The sequence below is a fragment of the Spea bombifrons genome, chromosome 11, assembly GCF_027358695.1.
Source record: "Spea bombifrons isolate aSpeBom1 chromosome 11, aSpeBom1.2.pri, whole genome shotgun sequence".
NCBI lineage: Eukaryota > Metazoa > Chordata > Amphibia > Anura > Pelobatidae > Spea > Spea bombifrons.
In genome coordinates this window covers 9,716,014-9,732,968 of record NC_071097.1, presented here as the reverse complement: position 1 = coordinate 9,732,968, position 16,955 = coordinate 9,716,014, and the positions used below count along the sequence as shown (strand labels likewise).

Below are 16,955 nucleotides of genomic sequence, written 5' to 3'. Positions count from 1 at the left end.
CAAAATTCCAAAGTCTCCCTTACCTTCTCTGCCAAACACTTCCTTGTCCCTGTCTCCTTTCCTGCAGATCTGCTTCTGATGTTGCACCTTCTTACTCTTCAGTCATCTGTCCATTTTTTTCTGCCTTTGTCTGGCTTTTCATAGCACGTTCTTTCTCGGTCTGTGTGTCTCAATCAGGTCTGGTATACTTCTGCAAGATCCAGGAACATCATCTCTTCAGTTACTCCAATAGGGGGAGAAGATGTTCCTTGAGGCTTTGCTCCCTTGCAGAAGTGCACCCGGAGTCCTGATTCACAGACATACAGACCAAGAAAAGAAGATGCTATGAAAAGTGGACAAAGGAGGAAAAACTTGGAGAGTGAGAAGACAACCACATATCTGCAGAAATGGGGTAGGGTAGGTAGACACCAACATTGAGTATCATCAATATAACAAAATGTTGAAACTAAGTTAAGTGAGGACTTACTGTATAGACTTTAACCCCTTAACGACAATCCCCGTACATGTACGGGGTTGCCGTGCAACGGGTTAACGACAATGCCCGTACATGTACGGGCTGCCGTTAAATAGCTGCAGCGCCGCGGCGGCTTTGCAGCATCCACGGAAGCCTCACAAGTGAAGAAAAATGGCCGCCGCCGCACCGATCATCAAAGAACGCGCCCGGCTAAAACTGCTTAGGAAGCGATCGGAATAGCTTCCTAAGCATAAACTGTGTTACTGACATGCCTCAGTATCGAGGCATATCAGCAACACAACCCCCCCGACCCCCGATCGCCTTGTGATTGCTCCGAGGAGCAACCACAAGTGCCATCCTGTGAATGACGTTGCCGTCATTCACAGGATGGCATTAACAAGAGATTTGAGTTCACAGAGGGTCTATCCAGACCCTCTTGAGAACTCTCAAGCTCCTCCTGCAGGTTGAATGCAGGTACTGCATCCAACCATGCAAGGTCAATGGAGCCCAGCTCACTAATGAGAGTGACTAGTAAAAAAAAAATTAAAAAAATGTTTCAAAAAATGTCAAAAATATGGTAACATGTAAAAATCCCCACTGTCACCAAAAAAAAAAAGTTTTTAATAAGCAAGTCCTAAAATTTTTTATCTTTACAAAAATTCCATCATGGAAAGTTAAAATATTGGCATTACAAATGCCCATAGGGTGTCTAGTATTAAAAAATATATGATTTGATGGGGTAAATTGAATTGGCCGGGTTCAAAGATGTCCCAAATATGGGACATGGGGCAGATGTCTAAATGGCAAAAAAATACACACCTCACAAAGGCGGCCTTTTACCTCCCAAATAACCCTACAAACCCATGCATGGGGGGTATCACTGCGCTCAGGAGATGTTACTGAACACATATTGGGGTGTTGTGTGACACGGACATATACCAGGAGCGATACATTTATACAACATGTGTGAAAAAAATACAAAAAGAATTACTACCATAAAGTTTCACAAAGGGTAGTGGTAAAATTAGTGCATTGAAAGGGTTAAAATACCAGCATTTCAAATACCTTGGGGTGTCTAGTTTTTAAAAATATATGATTTGATGGGGTAAATTGCATTGGCCGGCTTCAAAAGATACCCGAAATGGCACATGGGGGGAAGAATTACCAGATTTGGAAAAAAAGGTTTTGAAATAGCAAAACTCTACCTGTACTTATTGCCCCATAATGTGCAGAAAAAAGCAAAAAAACATAAAAACATTGGGTATTTCTAAACTCAGGACAAATAGTAGAATCTATTTAGTAGGTTTTTTCATTAGTTTTTGCAGATGAGTAAAAGTTTTCCGTTTAAAAAGTGAGAAAAAGTAATTTTTTAACAAAAAATCCCCATATTTTATCATTTTTTTTATAGTAAATTAGATGATATGATAAAATGAATGGTATCTAAAGAAAGCCCTGTTTGTCCTGAAAAAAACAATACATAATATGCGTGGGAGCATGAAATGAGAGAGAAGAAAATCACAGCTAAACAGTAACACTGAAAAACGTTAAAAGAGCCATTGTCCCACAATATACTACGAGTAAAAAACCCTATTGTCCTTAAGGGGTTAATAATGTGTCTGACTTGACAGTAAACAATTTGATGGCAAATTGTTAATCCCCAAGTACCATAAAGAGTCAGGGTGGGCTGAGATAACAGAGCTATAATATATACCAATTGCTAATATGCAGTTCCTGAAAAACATTATGTAATAATTAGAATTGTTTTAAAAAAAAAAAAAAAAAAAAAAAAAAAAAAAAGCACAATATTTAACAAAAAAAAAACCAAACAATTTACTCCAATACAGGGCTGCAGCTACTGATTATTTTCATAATAGATTAGTTGGCCGATAATTTTTTTGATTAATCGGATAAAATAAATTTAAAACGGCAGAATAAAAAAAAACGATAAAAATGCATTTCTTGTTTTTATTTCCCAACCTGCCCCCCCCCGTTATGCACATTTGAGGCCAGGCCTGCCACACTGCCTCCCACATATGCCACATACCCACCGATATGCCACTCCGCCCTCCCCACATATGCCTTATATACCCTATATGCCTTGTACCCCCTGATATGCCTTATACCCCCAGATATCCCATAGTACCCTCATAGATCCAGACTCGTTCACAGCACACTGACAATACTTTTATAAATAAATACAGGATTAATCATCACTGCCCCAGGACTTAGATACTTCTAACTGCACCTTAAATTAACCTTATTAGATTAATTAAATTAACCCTTAGTCCTCAGCATTAACCCCTTGACTGCTAACGACGGCATGGTGCCGTCGCTAGCAGTCCCAGTCAGGTGCTAACGACGGCACCATGCCGTCGCTAGCACTCTCCTACCTTGATGGGGGTCTGTGGACCCCCATGACCACCTACCCCGGCGATCTGCCCCTCATTTTGAAGGGCATCACTGGGACCACCCGATCCGGCCGGTGACGTCGCGCGTAATGACGCGATGACGTCACCGCGCAACTTTATTGAAAACTGACAATTGTCAGTTTTCACGGTATGGGGGCATGCTGCTTAGATGCCTGTATCTCAGGCATCTGAGCAGCTACAGACCCCCAACATATACCGTTGGAAAGTTAATCGCCTCACCTTTCCAACGGTATAATGCTTGTAAAAAAAGAATAAAAAATATTATGTTAAAAAAATAAAAATTTACAAAAAAAGTAAAAAAAATGATTTGGGGGTCTATAAAGGCAGATAAATAAAGATCAAAATTGCCTAGAGACCCCCAAATTAAATTATCTAAACATAAACTGGTTTAACTTTAAAAAAAAAAAAAGTTTAAGTATTCTAGCTAAATGATCACTGTGGTAGCCAATGTTACCACAGTGATCATACAGCTATAAAAAGTCACATTCCCTTTTAAAAATGGCCGATACTAAATTTTAACCCCATGATCCCTTTGATCGTGGGGTTAAATTTAGCCAATGGTAGAGGAAGGCAATTTTTGAAATCCAGATGAACTGCAAAAATCAGCCGTATAGCCGGTAGTACGTAAGTTAACCATGTCATCCCTGGAGCCCCTTGCATTTTTACTGCAAAACTTATTTTTGCTGTAAAAGTGATTTTTTTTCTCCCTTTACGATCATCTCTTTGGGATTGTAAGGGGAAAGAATGGTGTGTGTGCTTCTGGGAGTGAATGTATGGAAAGTATGGTGTGTGCTTCTGCGAGTGAATGGAGATATGAAAAGCGTGTGAATGGTCAGTAATTAGGGTTGAAGCCTTGACGTGGCATTACTGCTCACGTAAGAAGTTAAATTATGGCACAAAAAGTAAATATTTTCAAAAACTACACCCCTTGGTGCATCAAATGAGGGGCTGCGTGTGTTTCTAGGACAAACCTGGAGTGCGCAAGACACAAATGAACATGTCGCTATGGTTAGAAAAAACATATTTTCTAGCCAAAGCGACATATTCCATCCTTATATAGGAACTTAACTTTTGTCCTAGAAATACATGTAGCCCCTCATTTGAAGCTCCAAGGGGTGTAGTTTCTTGAAATATGTACTTTATGTACCCTAATTTAACTTCCCAGATGTCTCGACCACTTTAACTTCAGATATGGCAGATTGGAGAATCTTGTTAAAAAATTGTCTTAAAACATTTAGGGGTGATGCATTTAGACAGCTCTAGACAGCTGGGAAGTTAAATAATGGTACATAAAGTATATATTTTCAGAATCTACACCCCTTGGCGCATCAAATGAGGGGCTGCATGTGTTTCTAGGACAAACCTGGAGTGCGGAAGACATAAATGAACTTGTCGCTTTTAATTTTATTTATTTTTTTATTTTTATTTGTGTGATATTCACTTATTTGTTGTGCACGTCAGATTTGTGATACAAATACAAATAAGACCTCATTTGCTGCGGCTGGGGGTGTAGTTTCTAAAAATATATAGTTTTGTTGGCATATTTTAACATCCCGGGCAGCTAGAGCTGTTTAATTGATGGCAGCCATGCATTAAATTTAAAGATGAATTTTGTGATAGTCTAATAAATTTAACTTTTAGCAATAAAATATTAGAAAAACACAGTCTACTGTTCTCAATGTCTGTTTATTTTAGACCGGTTACCTACTACAAATATTTAGCAACACAGGTTTTGATATAAGAGTTTAGAAAAATAACATTACAAACTAGTTTTTATTGAGCTGGAAGTGAAAAATTACACTTTTTCCCATTTTTGGTTGTATTTTGCAAACCTAATGAGACATACACATATAAAAATGGTATATTTGGAATCTGCTGGGTGTGCTGAAAAAAACAATATATGGTTTGTATAGTTTATTCCCAAGAAATTTACTTGAAACACGTTTAAACGTGAGATGCACCAAAATGCCGAAAACTAGCTTAGCACCAGGGTGTGAAATGGCTTAGCAGCCAAGGGGTTAAATTAACCCTTAAGACCCCAATAACAAAACTGCCCCTTAATTAACCCCCGCCTTCCCTAGCTTTCAGCAGCCCAAATATTAATTTTATACTCACATTTTGAGCCGTGTGGATGCTATAAGGAAATGAGCGGGGCCAATCGGCAGTGACTGCAGGGAGGCACTGGGAGCTGAAAAGGGGCAGGACCAACCGTCAGAGTGACTGCGGGGGGGGGACTGTAAGTAGTAACTGCTGCGAGTCACACTGAATTATGAAACGAGGGGTATTTTTCAGAGTTGAAAAATAGATTCAACTAATCGATAATGAAATTCATTGGCAACAATTTTCATTATAGATTATCGATTTTATCAATTAGTTGTTGCAGCCCTACTCCAATACCAACAAATGTATGATGAAATTTGCATTCTTCTCTACTGTCCTTTCATAACCTTTTTCCTTAGACATAGTAGTGCATTTAAACCAGATTATAAATGTAATAAGAAAACAATATACATACATGCTGAACATTATGTGTCATACTCACCAGAACTGTCAGAAGAGCACTCTCTTTTTTGGGCTGGTGTAGTTTTTAGGGCTGGTTTGCCAGATGTTTTTCCTAACATTTTTTGGCCTGTGATAGTGGCAGGTGTTTTGGGGATTGCTTTTGTTGCAGTCTGCTCATCACTACTAGAGTCTAGATGTAAAATAACCAGTAACAGTTTATACAAATTACAAAATATTCACTGTGTACAATTATCGTATTTGCTCAATCATTAATAGAAGACTACCTTATATGAAAAGTTTTACTAGTAAATATTAATTCACATGTAAACTATTTTTCATATTTAATAAAAACTATGATTTTTTTTTAATTTCCTTTTATTTGCCAACCTGCCCCCAGTTATGCACATCTGCCCCCCAGATATGCCACTCTTAACCCCCCCGACTTACCAGTGCATCACTTTACTTATGACCCGTGCTTCAGACTCCCTGGTGTCTAGTGGGGGAGCTGGTGGAGGTCTGTGCGATGTAGACCTCCACTGCTGGTGGACAGTACTTCCGTTGGGGCTTCTATGACTGAGCGCCGGCATCACATGACCTTCTGGTGCTGCACCGTAGAGGCCCCGGCGGAAATACCAGCAACAGCAGAGGTAGTCTGTGCACATCCTGCGAACGTTCACTGGCTGCGGGATGCGCAGACAACCTCCGCTTCTTCCAGAGCTTCTATGGTGGAGCACCAGAAGGTCATGTGATGCTGGCGCTCCGTCATAGAAGCCCCTCAGAGGCGGACCTGGATCTTAGTCTTGTAATCAGACCTCTATTTGAGGTCTCATTAGAACACGACCTTGAATTTAAGACAAGGGATATTTTTCAGAGCATCTTATAATCGAGCAAATACAAGATCACATCATAATGGTAAGGTACAAAAATTGCCTAGCCATTAGTTTTTTTATCCTTTTAAAGATACACTAGTATACTATTCACATACCTGAGCTGCTAGAAGAACTGGATTCTTTCTTTCCTTTAGCTGACGTGGCTTTATTTCCAAGCTTACGGGTAGCTGCGTTGGAGTGTGGCCTGACAAAGGATTTCTCGTCTTCCTCATCACTGCTAGAGTCTAAATAAAATGCTAATGTAAGTGATAGCGTACATAGGTGCACTCAAACCAGTCTGCCCCTCTCCCCAATATCCCCACAGGATATCTTACATTTTATATTAAAAAAAATGGTCTGATTAGCTTTGTTTACTTCAAAACCCCCTATATGCCACTGTGCCCCTGATATGCCTTATAACTTCCAATATGCCACTCATCCCCATTTATGCCTTATACCTCCCTATATGCCACTGTGCACCCTGATATGCCACTCCGCCCCCCATAAATGCCCTGCACCACCCTGAAATTCATTATACTCTGTGATTCACCACTCTGCCTCCCCCAGATATGCTACTCTGTCTCTCTGAAATTCATTACACACCCATACACTACTCTGCTACCATGAAATTCATTATACCCCCCATACACCACTATAACTCACCCATACACCACTCTGCTTCTCTCCCCCTCCCATACACCACTCTGCCTCTCTCCCCCCTCCCATACACCACTCTGCCTCTCTCCCTCCTCCCATACACTAAGCCTTCATATGTGAAGCCTACCTATATTTGCTCTACTACTCCTCTCCCCCACATAGTCTTCCCTATTCCTATCATTCTCAACCAGCAAACTCAATCAACATGCGCAACCTAACCAATCTTATTCCTATCATCTCCAACCATAAACTCCCTCCCGTCTTTAACTGTGCCCTATGGAATGCCCGCTCGGCAACAAACTCACTTGTATACATGACTTTTTTCTATCCCATGCTTTTAACCTCCTCGCTCTTACTGAAACCTGGATCCTCTCCCATGACACTACTGCTTCTGCTGCACTCACCTTCGGAGGACTACACTTTAGCCACACTCCTAGGCCTGAGGGCAGAAAGGGTGGTGGTGTAGGCATCCTTCTCTCACCTCACTGCACCTTCCAGAATATACCAAGCCCTCCCTCCCTCTCATTCTGTTCCTTTGAAGCTCACACAATCAGTCCTTTCTCTACACTCTCTCTTCAAATTACTGTCATATATCACCCTCCAGGCCCTACCTCGCAGTTCTTTGACCACCTTTCTGCCTGGCTCCCTTTCTTCCTCTCTCCTAATATCCCCTGTCTTATTCTGGGTGAGTAACATTCCTTTAGATATATCTAACAACTCTGCTAGCTCCACACTCCTCTCCCCGACATCCTCCTCTGGTCTCTCTCAATGGACTAATTCCCCTACGCACACCGTGGGACACTCACTTGATCTGGTTTTCTCCAGATCATGCTCCCTTTCAGATTTCTCCATCTACCCCTTCCCTCTGCCTGACCACCACCTTCTATCCTTTTCTCCAGTGCTAACCCCTAACAAGACAAACTTACAGCACTCACCTCATATTTGTACGACATTACCAGAAAATATCATTACCCAACTGTCAGCCTCACTTGAACCTCTTACCTTCCATGTTAACCCTTTCCTGCCCAGACACAGCAGCCTCTTTTTATAACACACTTGCTTCATCCCTCGACACCATAGCTCCAATTACTACATGTTACCCCCAACAATTTAAACGCCAACCATGGCATACCAAAACCACAAGGTTTCTTCAGAAGTGCTGCCGCACAGCTGAACACTACTTCAGAAAATCAAAATCCAGCGAAGACTTTACTCACTATAAATGTATGCTTCACACCTACAACTCTGCCCTCTCTTGCCAAACAGCTCTACTTCTCCACTCTCATATCCTCCTTCTTCCAACCCACGCCGCCTTTTTTCTACTTTCAACTTCCATCTCTGTCCCTCCATACCCACACCACAAACCTCTCACTGCCCAATGCTAACCACTTCAAAGAGAAGATCGAGACTATTAGAAAAGCCCTCTTCCTTACAACTCCCTCCTACACCACTCACCACCACTCTCTCCACTGCTACTATACTAACTGCCTTTTCCCCTACAACTGAAGAAGAGATAGCCACTCTTCTTTCTTCCTCTCACCCAACAACCTGTCCCCTTGACCCCATCCCTTCACACCTCACAAAGTCTCTATGTTCATCCCTTGGTCCATCACTTACCCACCTATTTAATCCCTCTCTATCATCTGGAACTGTACCATCTGCCTTCAAGCATACGCTAATCACAACAATTCTAAAGAATCCTTCCTCAGATCCCGTCTGTTTGACTAACTACCGCCCTATCTCTCTGCTTCCTTTTACCTCTAAGCTGCTTGAACGGATTGTGTACAATCGCCTCACTAACTTCCTCTCCTCTAATTCCCGCTGCAGCCGGAAGGAGGTGCAATTAGCGTTCATCGCACAGACCTTCCCCGACTGTCAGAGAGAATTCCCCAAACCGGTGATATGCCTGTGTGGGGAACTCTGATCTCTGACAGCCGGGGAAGGTCTGCGCGATGGATGCAGACAACCCCCGCTGCAGCAGAAGTTGCCTACGCGAATCGCGTAGATGTCTACACGCTGGCCCGGACAACACACCGGGGACTCAGAAGCACCGGTAAGTTGGGGGGGGCATTAGACAGGAGGATCCAGGTCCCCTGCGACCCCGATTATAAGACGAGGGGTATTTTCAGAGCATTTGCGGTAATTCAATCACTCTCCTCTAGCCTTACTCCTGCCCTCACTCACATCTTCAACGCCTCACTCTCTACTGGTATATTCCCATCCCCATTCAAACATGCACAGGCCACACCCATCCTCAAGAAGCCCTGCCTTGATCCAAACGCCCCTACCGCCCCATATCACTACTTCCAATAACATCTAAACTCTTAGAAAAACTCATCTAAAAAATATAGAATGCAGAGGGTTGTTGTGAATGGATGTTTCTCAGCCTGTACGCAGGTATTAAGTGGAGTGCCTCAGGGGTCTGTCCTCTGTCCTCTTCTTTTTAATTTATTTATAAATGATCTCTCAAGCTGCATTGAGAGCCATGTCACAGTTTTTGCCGATGACACAAAATTAGGCCGGGAAATTCAGACTAATCTTGATGTTTCTTCTTTGCAGGAAGATTTAGACAGTTGGGGACTGGGCGTGCAAGTGGCAGATGAGGTTCAATATAGAGAAATGCAAAGTTATTCATTATGGTGAAAATAATAAAGAATATGTTGCATTTTTAAATGGAATATCCTTGGGGGAAACCACCAATGAGAAGGATTTAGGAATAACAGTTGACAACAGACTTGACAACAGTGCGCAATGCCAGCAAGCAGCTGCAAGGGCCAATAAGGTTTTGGCATGCAGAAGAAGAGGTATTGATTCAAGGGAGGAGGATATTATCTTGCCTCTTTATATGCGGTACAATTCTGGGCACCAGTCCTCAAAAAGGACATTATGGAATTAGAAAAAGTTCAAAGGAGTGCTATGAAATTAATAAAAGGATTGGGAGATACTAGTTATGAAGAGAGATTAAAAAAAGTAAAAATTATATACGCTAGAAAAACAGCATCTCAGAGGGGATATGATAACATTATATTGGCCCTGCATATATTTATATAAACAGCTCTCCAGTGACCTGTTCATTAACAGAAATATACAAACAAGAGGTCACCCTCTGAGACTGGAAGAGCGCAGGTTTCATAGACAAAGGAAGGGATTCTTTACAGTGAGGACAATAAAAGGTATGGAATTCACTTCCAAGGGAGGTGGTGTTAGCCATTACATTAGATGCCTTATAAGGGGCCTCGATATTTTCTTAGAAAGGCATGACATACAGGGATATAAATAGAACATTATTTTAGAGCTTCTAAATCCAAGGAGAAATCAGATTGCCTCTTGGAGTCGAGAAGGAATTTTTTCCTCTGATAGCAGAATTTGAAGTAGCTTAATTAGGGGTTTTTTGCCTTCTTTTGGATCAGTAATAGGAAGGTTAGGTAGAAGGGTTGAACTTGATGGACTTGGTCTTTTTTCAACCCTATGAACTATAATCTACGACTGCTCTGAAACTGCTCTCACCAAGGTCACAAATGACCTTCTGCTAGAAACAACAGCCACTACTCTATCCTAATCTTACTTGACCTCAGAGTTCTGTCCTGGGTCCTCCATCTATACTTCCTCACTTGGAAAACTTAGACAGCTTTGGCTTCAAATACCATTTTTGCCCTTTTTGCGCTATGTCGGTTCAGCGATTATTCTCTTTTCCTGTGAATAGTGTACCCATGTAAACTATATGTTGTTTTTGAAACCATAGTTGTATGATTAGCTGAAAATTTTAAATTAGAAATTTAGTAAAAACTAGCAAAAATTAGAAAAAAAAAAATTTACATTTTCCCTCTGCATCCTCACAAAATTAGGTAAAGTGACAGAATTCCATCCAGATTTATCAATTCAGGTGTCCTGATTTCAGAAATACCTAATTTATATAGATTTTCCATACTTTCCCAGCACATATGGGCAACATACTATAAGGTGTACATTACTTTATACAAAGCCGTTATTTTACATTAGGTTTTATGGGACCGCAACTCTAATTTTATACAAATAAACCAAAAACACCAACAAAAGGTATATATTTCTGTAAAGCAGACAATCCAGGCTATTCTACATTCTAAATGCCGGTATTTGGCCATCAATCACTGTCAAAGGTAGCCACTTTTTTCACCAACGCGTCTTAGTATTTTGTAGTATTCTTAGAATTTTTTTGTACAGGGTACCTGTTACGGCAGAGAAATCTATCCTAAATTGTTCAGCCGCCTCTCCTGATTACGGAAATACCCCACCATGCCTAGTTTTTTTGTGATTTTCTGGACTTTACAGGGCACAAACGGGATCATGCGCGTTATAGATTCCAAACGTGAAATTTTCACATTTTGCTTTAGTAGACCTGTGTTTCATTTGGGCCTGTTTAGCACTCCCTAATTATAAATACCCCCATAAAAGTATATATTTCTGTAAAGCAGACAACCCAGAGTATCTCATCAAGAGCATTTGGGGACATTTTGTTTTGTTTTTGAAGATCGTGGGGAGGAAAGGGTTAATTTAGGGTAAGATGTAAGACGTGCCCGGTCCGTCAATTGTCATTAAGGGGTTAAACAACAAGTCTGTATCAAACTCACCAGAACTGTCAGAAGAGCTGTCATCTTTTTTGGCTGGTGTAGTTTTTACAGCTGGTTTACCATGTGTCTGTCCTGACGTTTTTGGGGTTGCATTAGTGGCAGATGTTTTTGGGGTTGCTTTTTTTGCAGTTTGCTCATCGCCACTAGAATCTAGATGTAAAATAACCAGTAACAGTTTATACACAAGAAGATGGTACAGCCCACTAAAAATGACAAAATATTAAGTGTACAATATCAAGAACAGAAAATGGGACAAAAATTGCCTAACCATTAGTTATATTTCCTTTAAAAGACACACCAGTATACTATTCATATATCTGAGCTGCTAGAAGAAATGGATTCTTTCCTTTAGCTGACGTGACTTTAGTTCCAGACTTATGAGACATTTTTTGTCTTTTTAGCTACGTTATTGGTACTGTTCTGTGTGAAGTACCGTATTTGCTCGATTATAAGACGAGGTTTTTTTCAGAGCAAATGCTCTGAAAAATACCCCTCGTCTTCTAATCGGGGTCGTCTTCTAATCAGACCTCAAATAGAGGTCTGATTAGGAGACTAAGATCCAGATCCCCCGCACCGCTGCAGGGGACCTGGATCCTCCTGTCTCACCCGACCCCCCCCCCATCATACACACACTTACCGGTGCTTCCTGCAGTGTTGCCGGGGCAGCGGGTTGACGTCTACGCGATCCGCGTAGACAACGTCCGCTGCAGCCGGAAGGAGGTGTGGCTAGCAGCGGGGGTTGTCTGCGTCCGTCGCATAGACCTTCCCCGACTGTCAGAGATCAGAGTTCCCCGCTCCGGTGCGGGGAACTCAGATCTCTGACAGCCGGGGAAAGTATACGCGACGGACGCATACAAACCCCCGCTGCTAGCCACACCTCCTTCCGGCTGCAGCAGAAGGCGACGTCAACCCGCTGCCCCGGCTGGAAGCACCGGTAAGAGAGGGGGGGAGAGCGGGGGAAGGGGGGTGAGAGAGGGGGGGTAAGAGAGCGGGGGAAGGGGGGTGAGAGAGGGGGGGTGAGAGAGAGAGAGAGTGTGTTAGTTAAATGGGGGTATAGGGTGTGTGTGTGTGTGTGTGTGTGTGTGTGTGTCTTAGTTAGTTAAATGGGGTATAGGGGGTGTGTGTGTGTGTTAAATGGGGGCATAGGTCATTTCTGGAGTGGCGTTAAGGTGGCATTTAATAGAGCACTCTGCCTCCTGAAATGCCTTATACCTCCCTATATGCCACTCTGCCCCATAATATGCCTTTTAACCCCCTAAATGGCAGAGTGGCATATAGGGGTATAAGGCATTTCTGGAGGCAGAGTGCTCTATACAATGCCTTTTAACTCCCTTAATGCCACTCTGCCTCCTGAAATGCCTTATACCTCCCTATATGCCACTCTGCCCCATAATATGCATTTTAACCCCCTAAATGCCAGAATGGGATATAGGGGTATAAGGCATTTCTGGAGGCAGAGTGGCACATAGGGGGTCAAAAGGCATACCATGGGGCACAGTGGCATATAGAGGGTTAAAAGGCATATCATGGGCCACAGTGCCATATTGGAGTGGCAAGGCTGGGGGCAGATGTGCGTAACTGGGGGACAGGTTGGAAAATACAAAAAATAAAAATCTTTCTCAATCATAGCTTTTATTAAAAAAAATAGTTTACATGAATTAACATTTACTGGTAAAACTTTTTTCCTTTGGGGTCGTCTTATATTCAGGCTTTTTCTTTTTTTCCTAAGTTAATATTCAGATTTTGGGGGGTCGTCTTATAATCAGGGTCGTCTTATAATCGAGCAAATACGGTACTTTAGTTTTGTGCACATTCCTCTATATCCTATATTAGGGCTGCAACTAACGATTATTTTAATAATCGATTAGTTGGCCGATTATTTTTTCGATTAATCGGATAAAAAAAATGAATGTAAATTTTTCATTTATTTAAAATAATTTACTAAACAAATGATGTTAAATACAAACAGCAGAATAAAAAAACTTTGATAATACATTTCTTGTCTTTATTTCACAACCAGCCCCCCAATATATGCACATTTGAGCCCAGGCTTGCTACGCTGCCTCCCAGACATGCCATGCTGCCCCCCCACATATGCCACGCTGCCTACCACAGCACTCCACGCTGCCTCCCACATCTGCCACTCCACGCTGCCTCCCACATCTGCCACGCCGCCTCCCACATCTGCCACTCCACTCTACCCCCCACATGCCACTGTGCCTGATACGCCTTATACCCCCTGAAACACCACTCCATCCTCCGCAGACATGCCACCCTGCCCTCCCCACATCTGCCACGCCATGCTGCCTCCCACATCTGCCACGCCATGCTGCCTCCCACATATGCCACGCTGCCTCCCACATCTGCCACTGCGCCTGATACGCCTTATATCCCGATACCCCACTCCATCCTCCCCAGACATGCCACCTTGCCTCCCAGACATGCCACTTCTCTACCCCCAGATATGCCACTCTACCCCAGATATGCCTTATACACCCTGATACACCACTCCGTCCTCCCCAGACATGCCACACTGCCCTCCCCACAAATGCCTTATATACTGTATATGCCTTATACCCCCAGATATGTCACTTCACTGCCCCCAGGATTTAGATTCCCCTAAATTAACCCTAAACTCCCCATTAACCATAACTGCCCATAAATTAACCCTTAACACCCCCTTAACCACAGCATCCCCTAAATTAACCCTAAAGACCCCCATCAACCACAGCATCCCCTAAATTAACCCTAAACACACCATTAACCACAACTGCCTCAAATTAACCCCAAACACCCCATTAACCACAGCTGCTCCTAAATTAACCCTAAACACCCTATTAACATAACTGCCCCTAAATTAACCCTAAACACCCAATTAACCATAACTGCCCCTAAATTAACCCTAAACACCCCACTAACCATAACTGACCCTAAATTAACCCCCACCTCCCCTAACTTTCAGTAGCCCAAATATATATATATATATATATATATATATATATATATATATATATATATATATATATATATATATATATATACCGTATTGGCTCGGATATAGGCTGCACCCTAAAAGTTTGGTGCTTTTTTAAAGAAAAAGTTTTTTTCTTTAAAAAAGCACCAAAAAAAAACAAAACAAAAAAAAAAACATTCTGCTACTCTGTCTCCCCCCCGAGATATGCTGCCACTGTCCTCCCCCCCGAGATATGCAGCCACTGTCCCCCCCCTCGAGATATGCTGCCACTGCCCTCCTCTGCCCCCGATATGCTGCCACTGTCCTCCCCCCCCCCCCCCCGAGATATGCTACCACTGTCCTCCTCTGCCCCCCCCCCCCGACTTACCGGAGCAGACTCCCGGGTGTCTTGCGGGGCCGGCGGGGGGCATCTACGCAATACGCGTATACAACCGGAAGTTGTATACGCGTATTGCGTAGATGTCCCCCGCCGGCGCCCCGCAAGACACCCGGGAGTCTGCTCCGGTAAGTCTTGGGGGCAGAGGTAAAACGCATCGTGTGGACGGTCACCGGCTGCGGCGATGCGGGTAAACAACCCGGAGGCTGTTTACCCGCATCGCTGCAGCTGGTGACCGTCCAGACGATGCGCTTAGACAACCTCCCGTGCCGGCACCCCCCCCCCCCCCCGTGGAAAGTGCTGGCAGGGGAGGCTGTCTGAGGACATCCGAGAGTAGGATGCAGGTCCCCTGCACCGCTGCGGGGGATCTGTATCCTGACCCCGCTGCCTGCCCGGCGCCCGGGACTGCATGTCCCGGGCGTCTGGCACTAGACCCCGAATATAGGCCGCACCCCCACTTTAAAGTCTTAAAGTGGGGGAAAAAAGTGCGGCCTATAGTCGAGCCAATACGGTATATATATATATATACATATACTTACAGTTAGATGAGTGTCACAGCCATGTGGTTCTGGCCTGGAGAAGGAAGGGGCGGGGCCAGTTGTCACAGTGATTACAGGGAGGGGGAGTAAGTAGGAGCTGCTGCTGTGAGACGGTGAGTCAGACTAAACGGATTATATAATGAGGGGGATTTTTCAGAGCGTTTGCTCTGAAAAAACCCTCATTTTATAATCGATAATAATAGATTCAACTAATCGATAATGAAATTCGTTGCCAACGAATTTCATTATCGATTATTATCGATTTTATCGATTAGTTGTTGCAGCCCTTCCTATATTAAAAATTGTTACGGTCAATTCAGGGAATGTGAAATCCCACCTATGGAACTGATTTGTACATGTACTCAGTTTACACTTTTTTTCACGGTTTATGGCATGATAAAGACCTCTAGGTGTCAAAACACTGCCACTGTTTGTGCAGGGATGACACATCATGACATGAAGTGTTCAAGGCTGTTTTAACACTTTTAAAGTGCACGTGATTAGCAGTAATTTTCTCCTGTTCAATTTAGTGTACTATTTGTGTGTATCACACAAGTTACATTTATTTTTCAGGACAAGGGCTTTTCTTCAGATTTTTTTATATCTACTTTCCTATAAAAAAAAAATTAAATATGATGAAAAACACTCTTATTTGAAAAGTCTACAAAAGCCAATGACAAACTGCTAAATAGATTATTCTCTTATCTGCCCTGAGTTTAGAAACACCCAATGTTTTTATGGGGTTTTTTTGCATGTTATAGTGCAATATGTACAAGTAGCGGTTTGCTATTTCAAGACCATTTTTTCCCAAATCTGGTCAGAATGACCCATGTGCTGTTTGGGACATCTATGAAGCTGGCCAAAGCAATTTCCCCCCATCAAACCATATTTTTAGATTTTTTGGTGTTGCTAAATGCCTCGATGTAAAGACATTACACCAACACCACCTGTGTTAAGAAAGCAATTTCCACGCTTGTTTAATTCCCTCATATGCCAGGAACGTCAATTGTCGTCAAGGGGTTGTATTTCCTTGCTCTGACAGGCATGTCAATTGTCATCAAGGGGTTAATCTAATACACTTCTGCATCCTCTCTATGTTCCTTTCATAACCTTATACCTTAGACATAGTAGTGCCTTTAAACAACCAGATTCTAAATACAATAAGAAATCAAGGCTCAGATTTCAAACAAAAATATACATACATGCTGCTGAAACAAATTATTAAAAGTAACTACTATGTGAGTAGTTGACAAATTCGGTTTGGATCTAGGATCTTGGAGCTAGCAAACTTTTTTTTTTTTTTTCTTTTCTTACCCAATCATGTTTTTTCCCTGGAACCTGGCGTTTGTCGAGTCTTTCAACACATACATTTACAAACCCTAACACTATACAGTAACAAACATGCTGACAATACCCCGCACAGAACCCACTACACCACGCCCCCGCAGGAAAGCATACAGTGCCGGATTAACAATGGTATCCCTGTAAAACCCCAGGGGCCAGGGAGTGGTTACTAGTTGCCTTGGTTTGTAAGACGATGGTGTAGAT

At 42.6% G+C, this 16,955-nt stretch overlaps 1 protein-coding gene across 3 annotated transcripts in view; it reads right to left on the bottom strand.

Moving 5' to 3' along the window:
- Positions 1 to 16,955, bottom strand: part of NOLC1 (nucleolar and coiled-body phosphoprotein 1) — a 43,889-nt gene that overhangs the window by 8,321 nt on the left and 18,613 nt on the right. For all 3 annotated transcript variants that reach the window (XM_053450933.1, XM_053450931.1, XM_053450932.1), the window contains 3 exons: positions 11,519 to 11,668; positions 6,371 to 6,499; positions 5,426 to 5,575 (listed from right to left, as the gene is read on the bottom strand). In XM_053450933.1, coding sequence (XP_053306908.1) covers positions 5,426 to 5,575; positions 6,371 to 6,499; positions 11,519 to 11,668 — 429 coding nt within the window. The remainder of the gene's footprint in view (positions 1 to 5,425; positions 5,576 to 6,370; positions 6,500 to 11,518; positions 11,669 to 16,955) is intronic.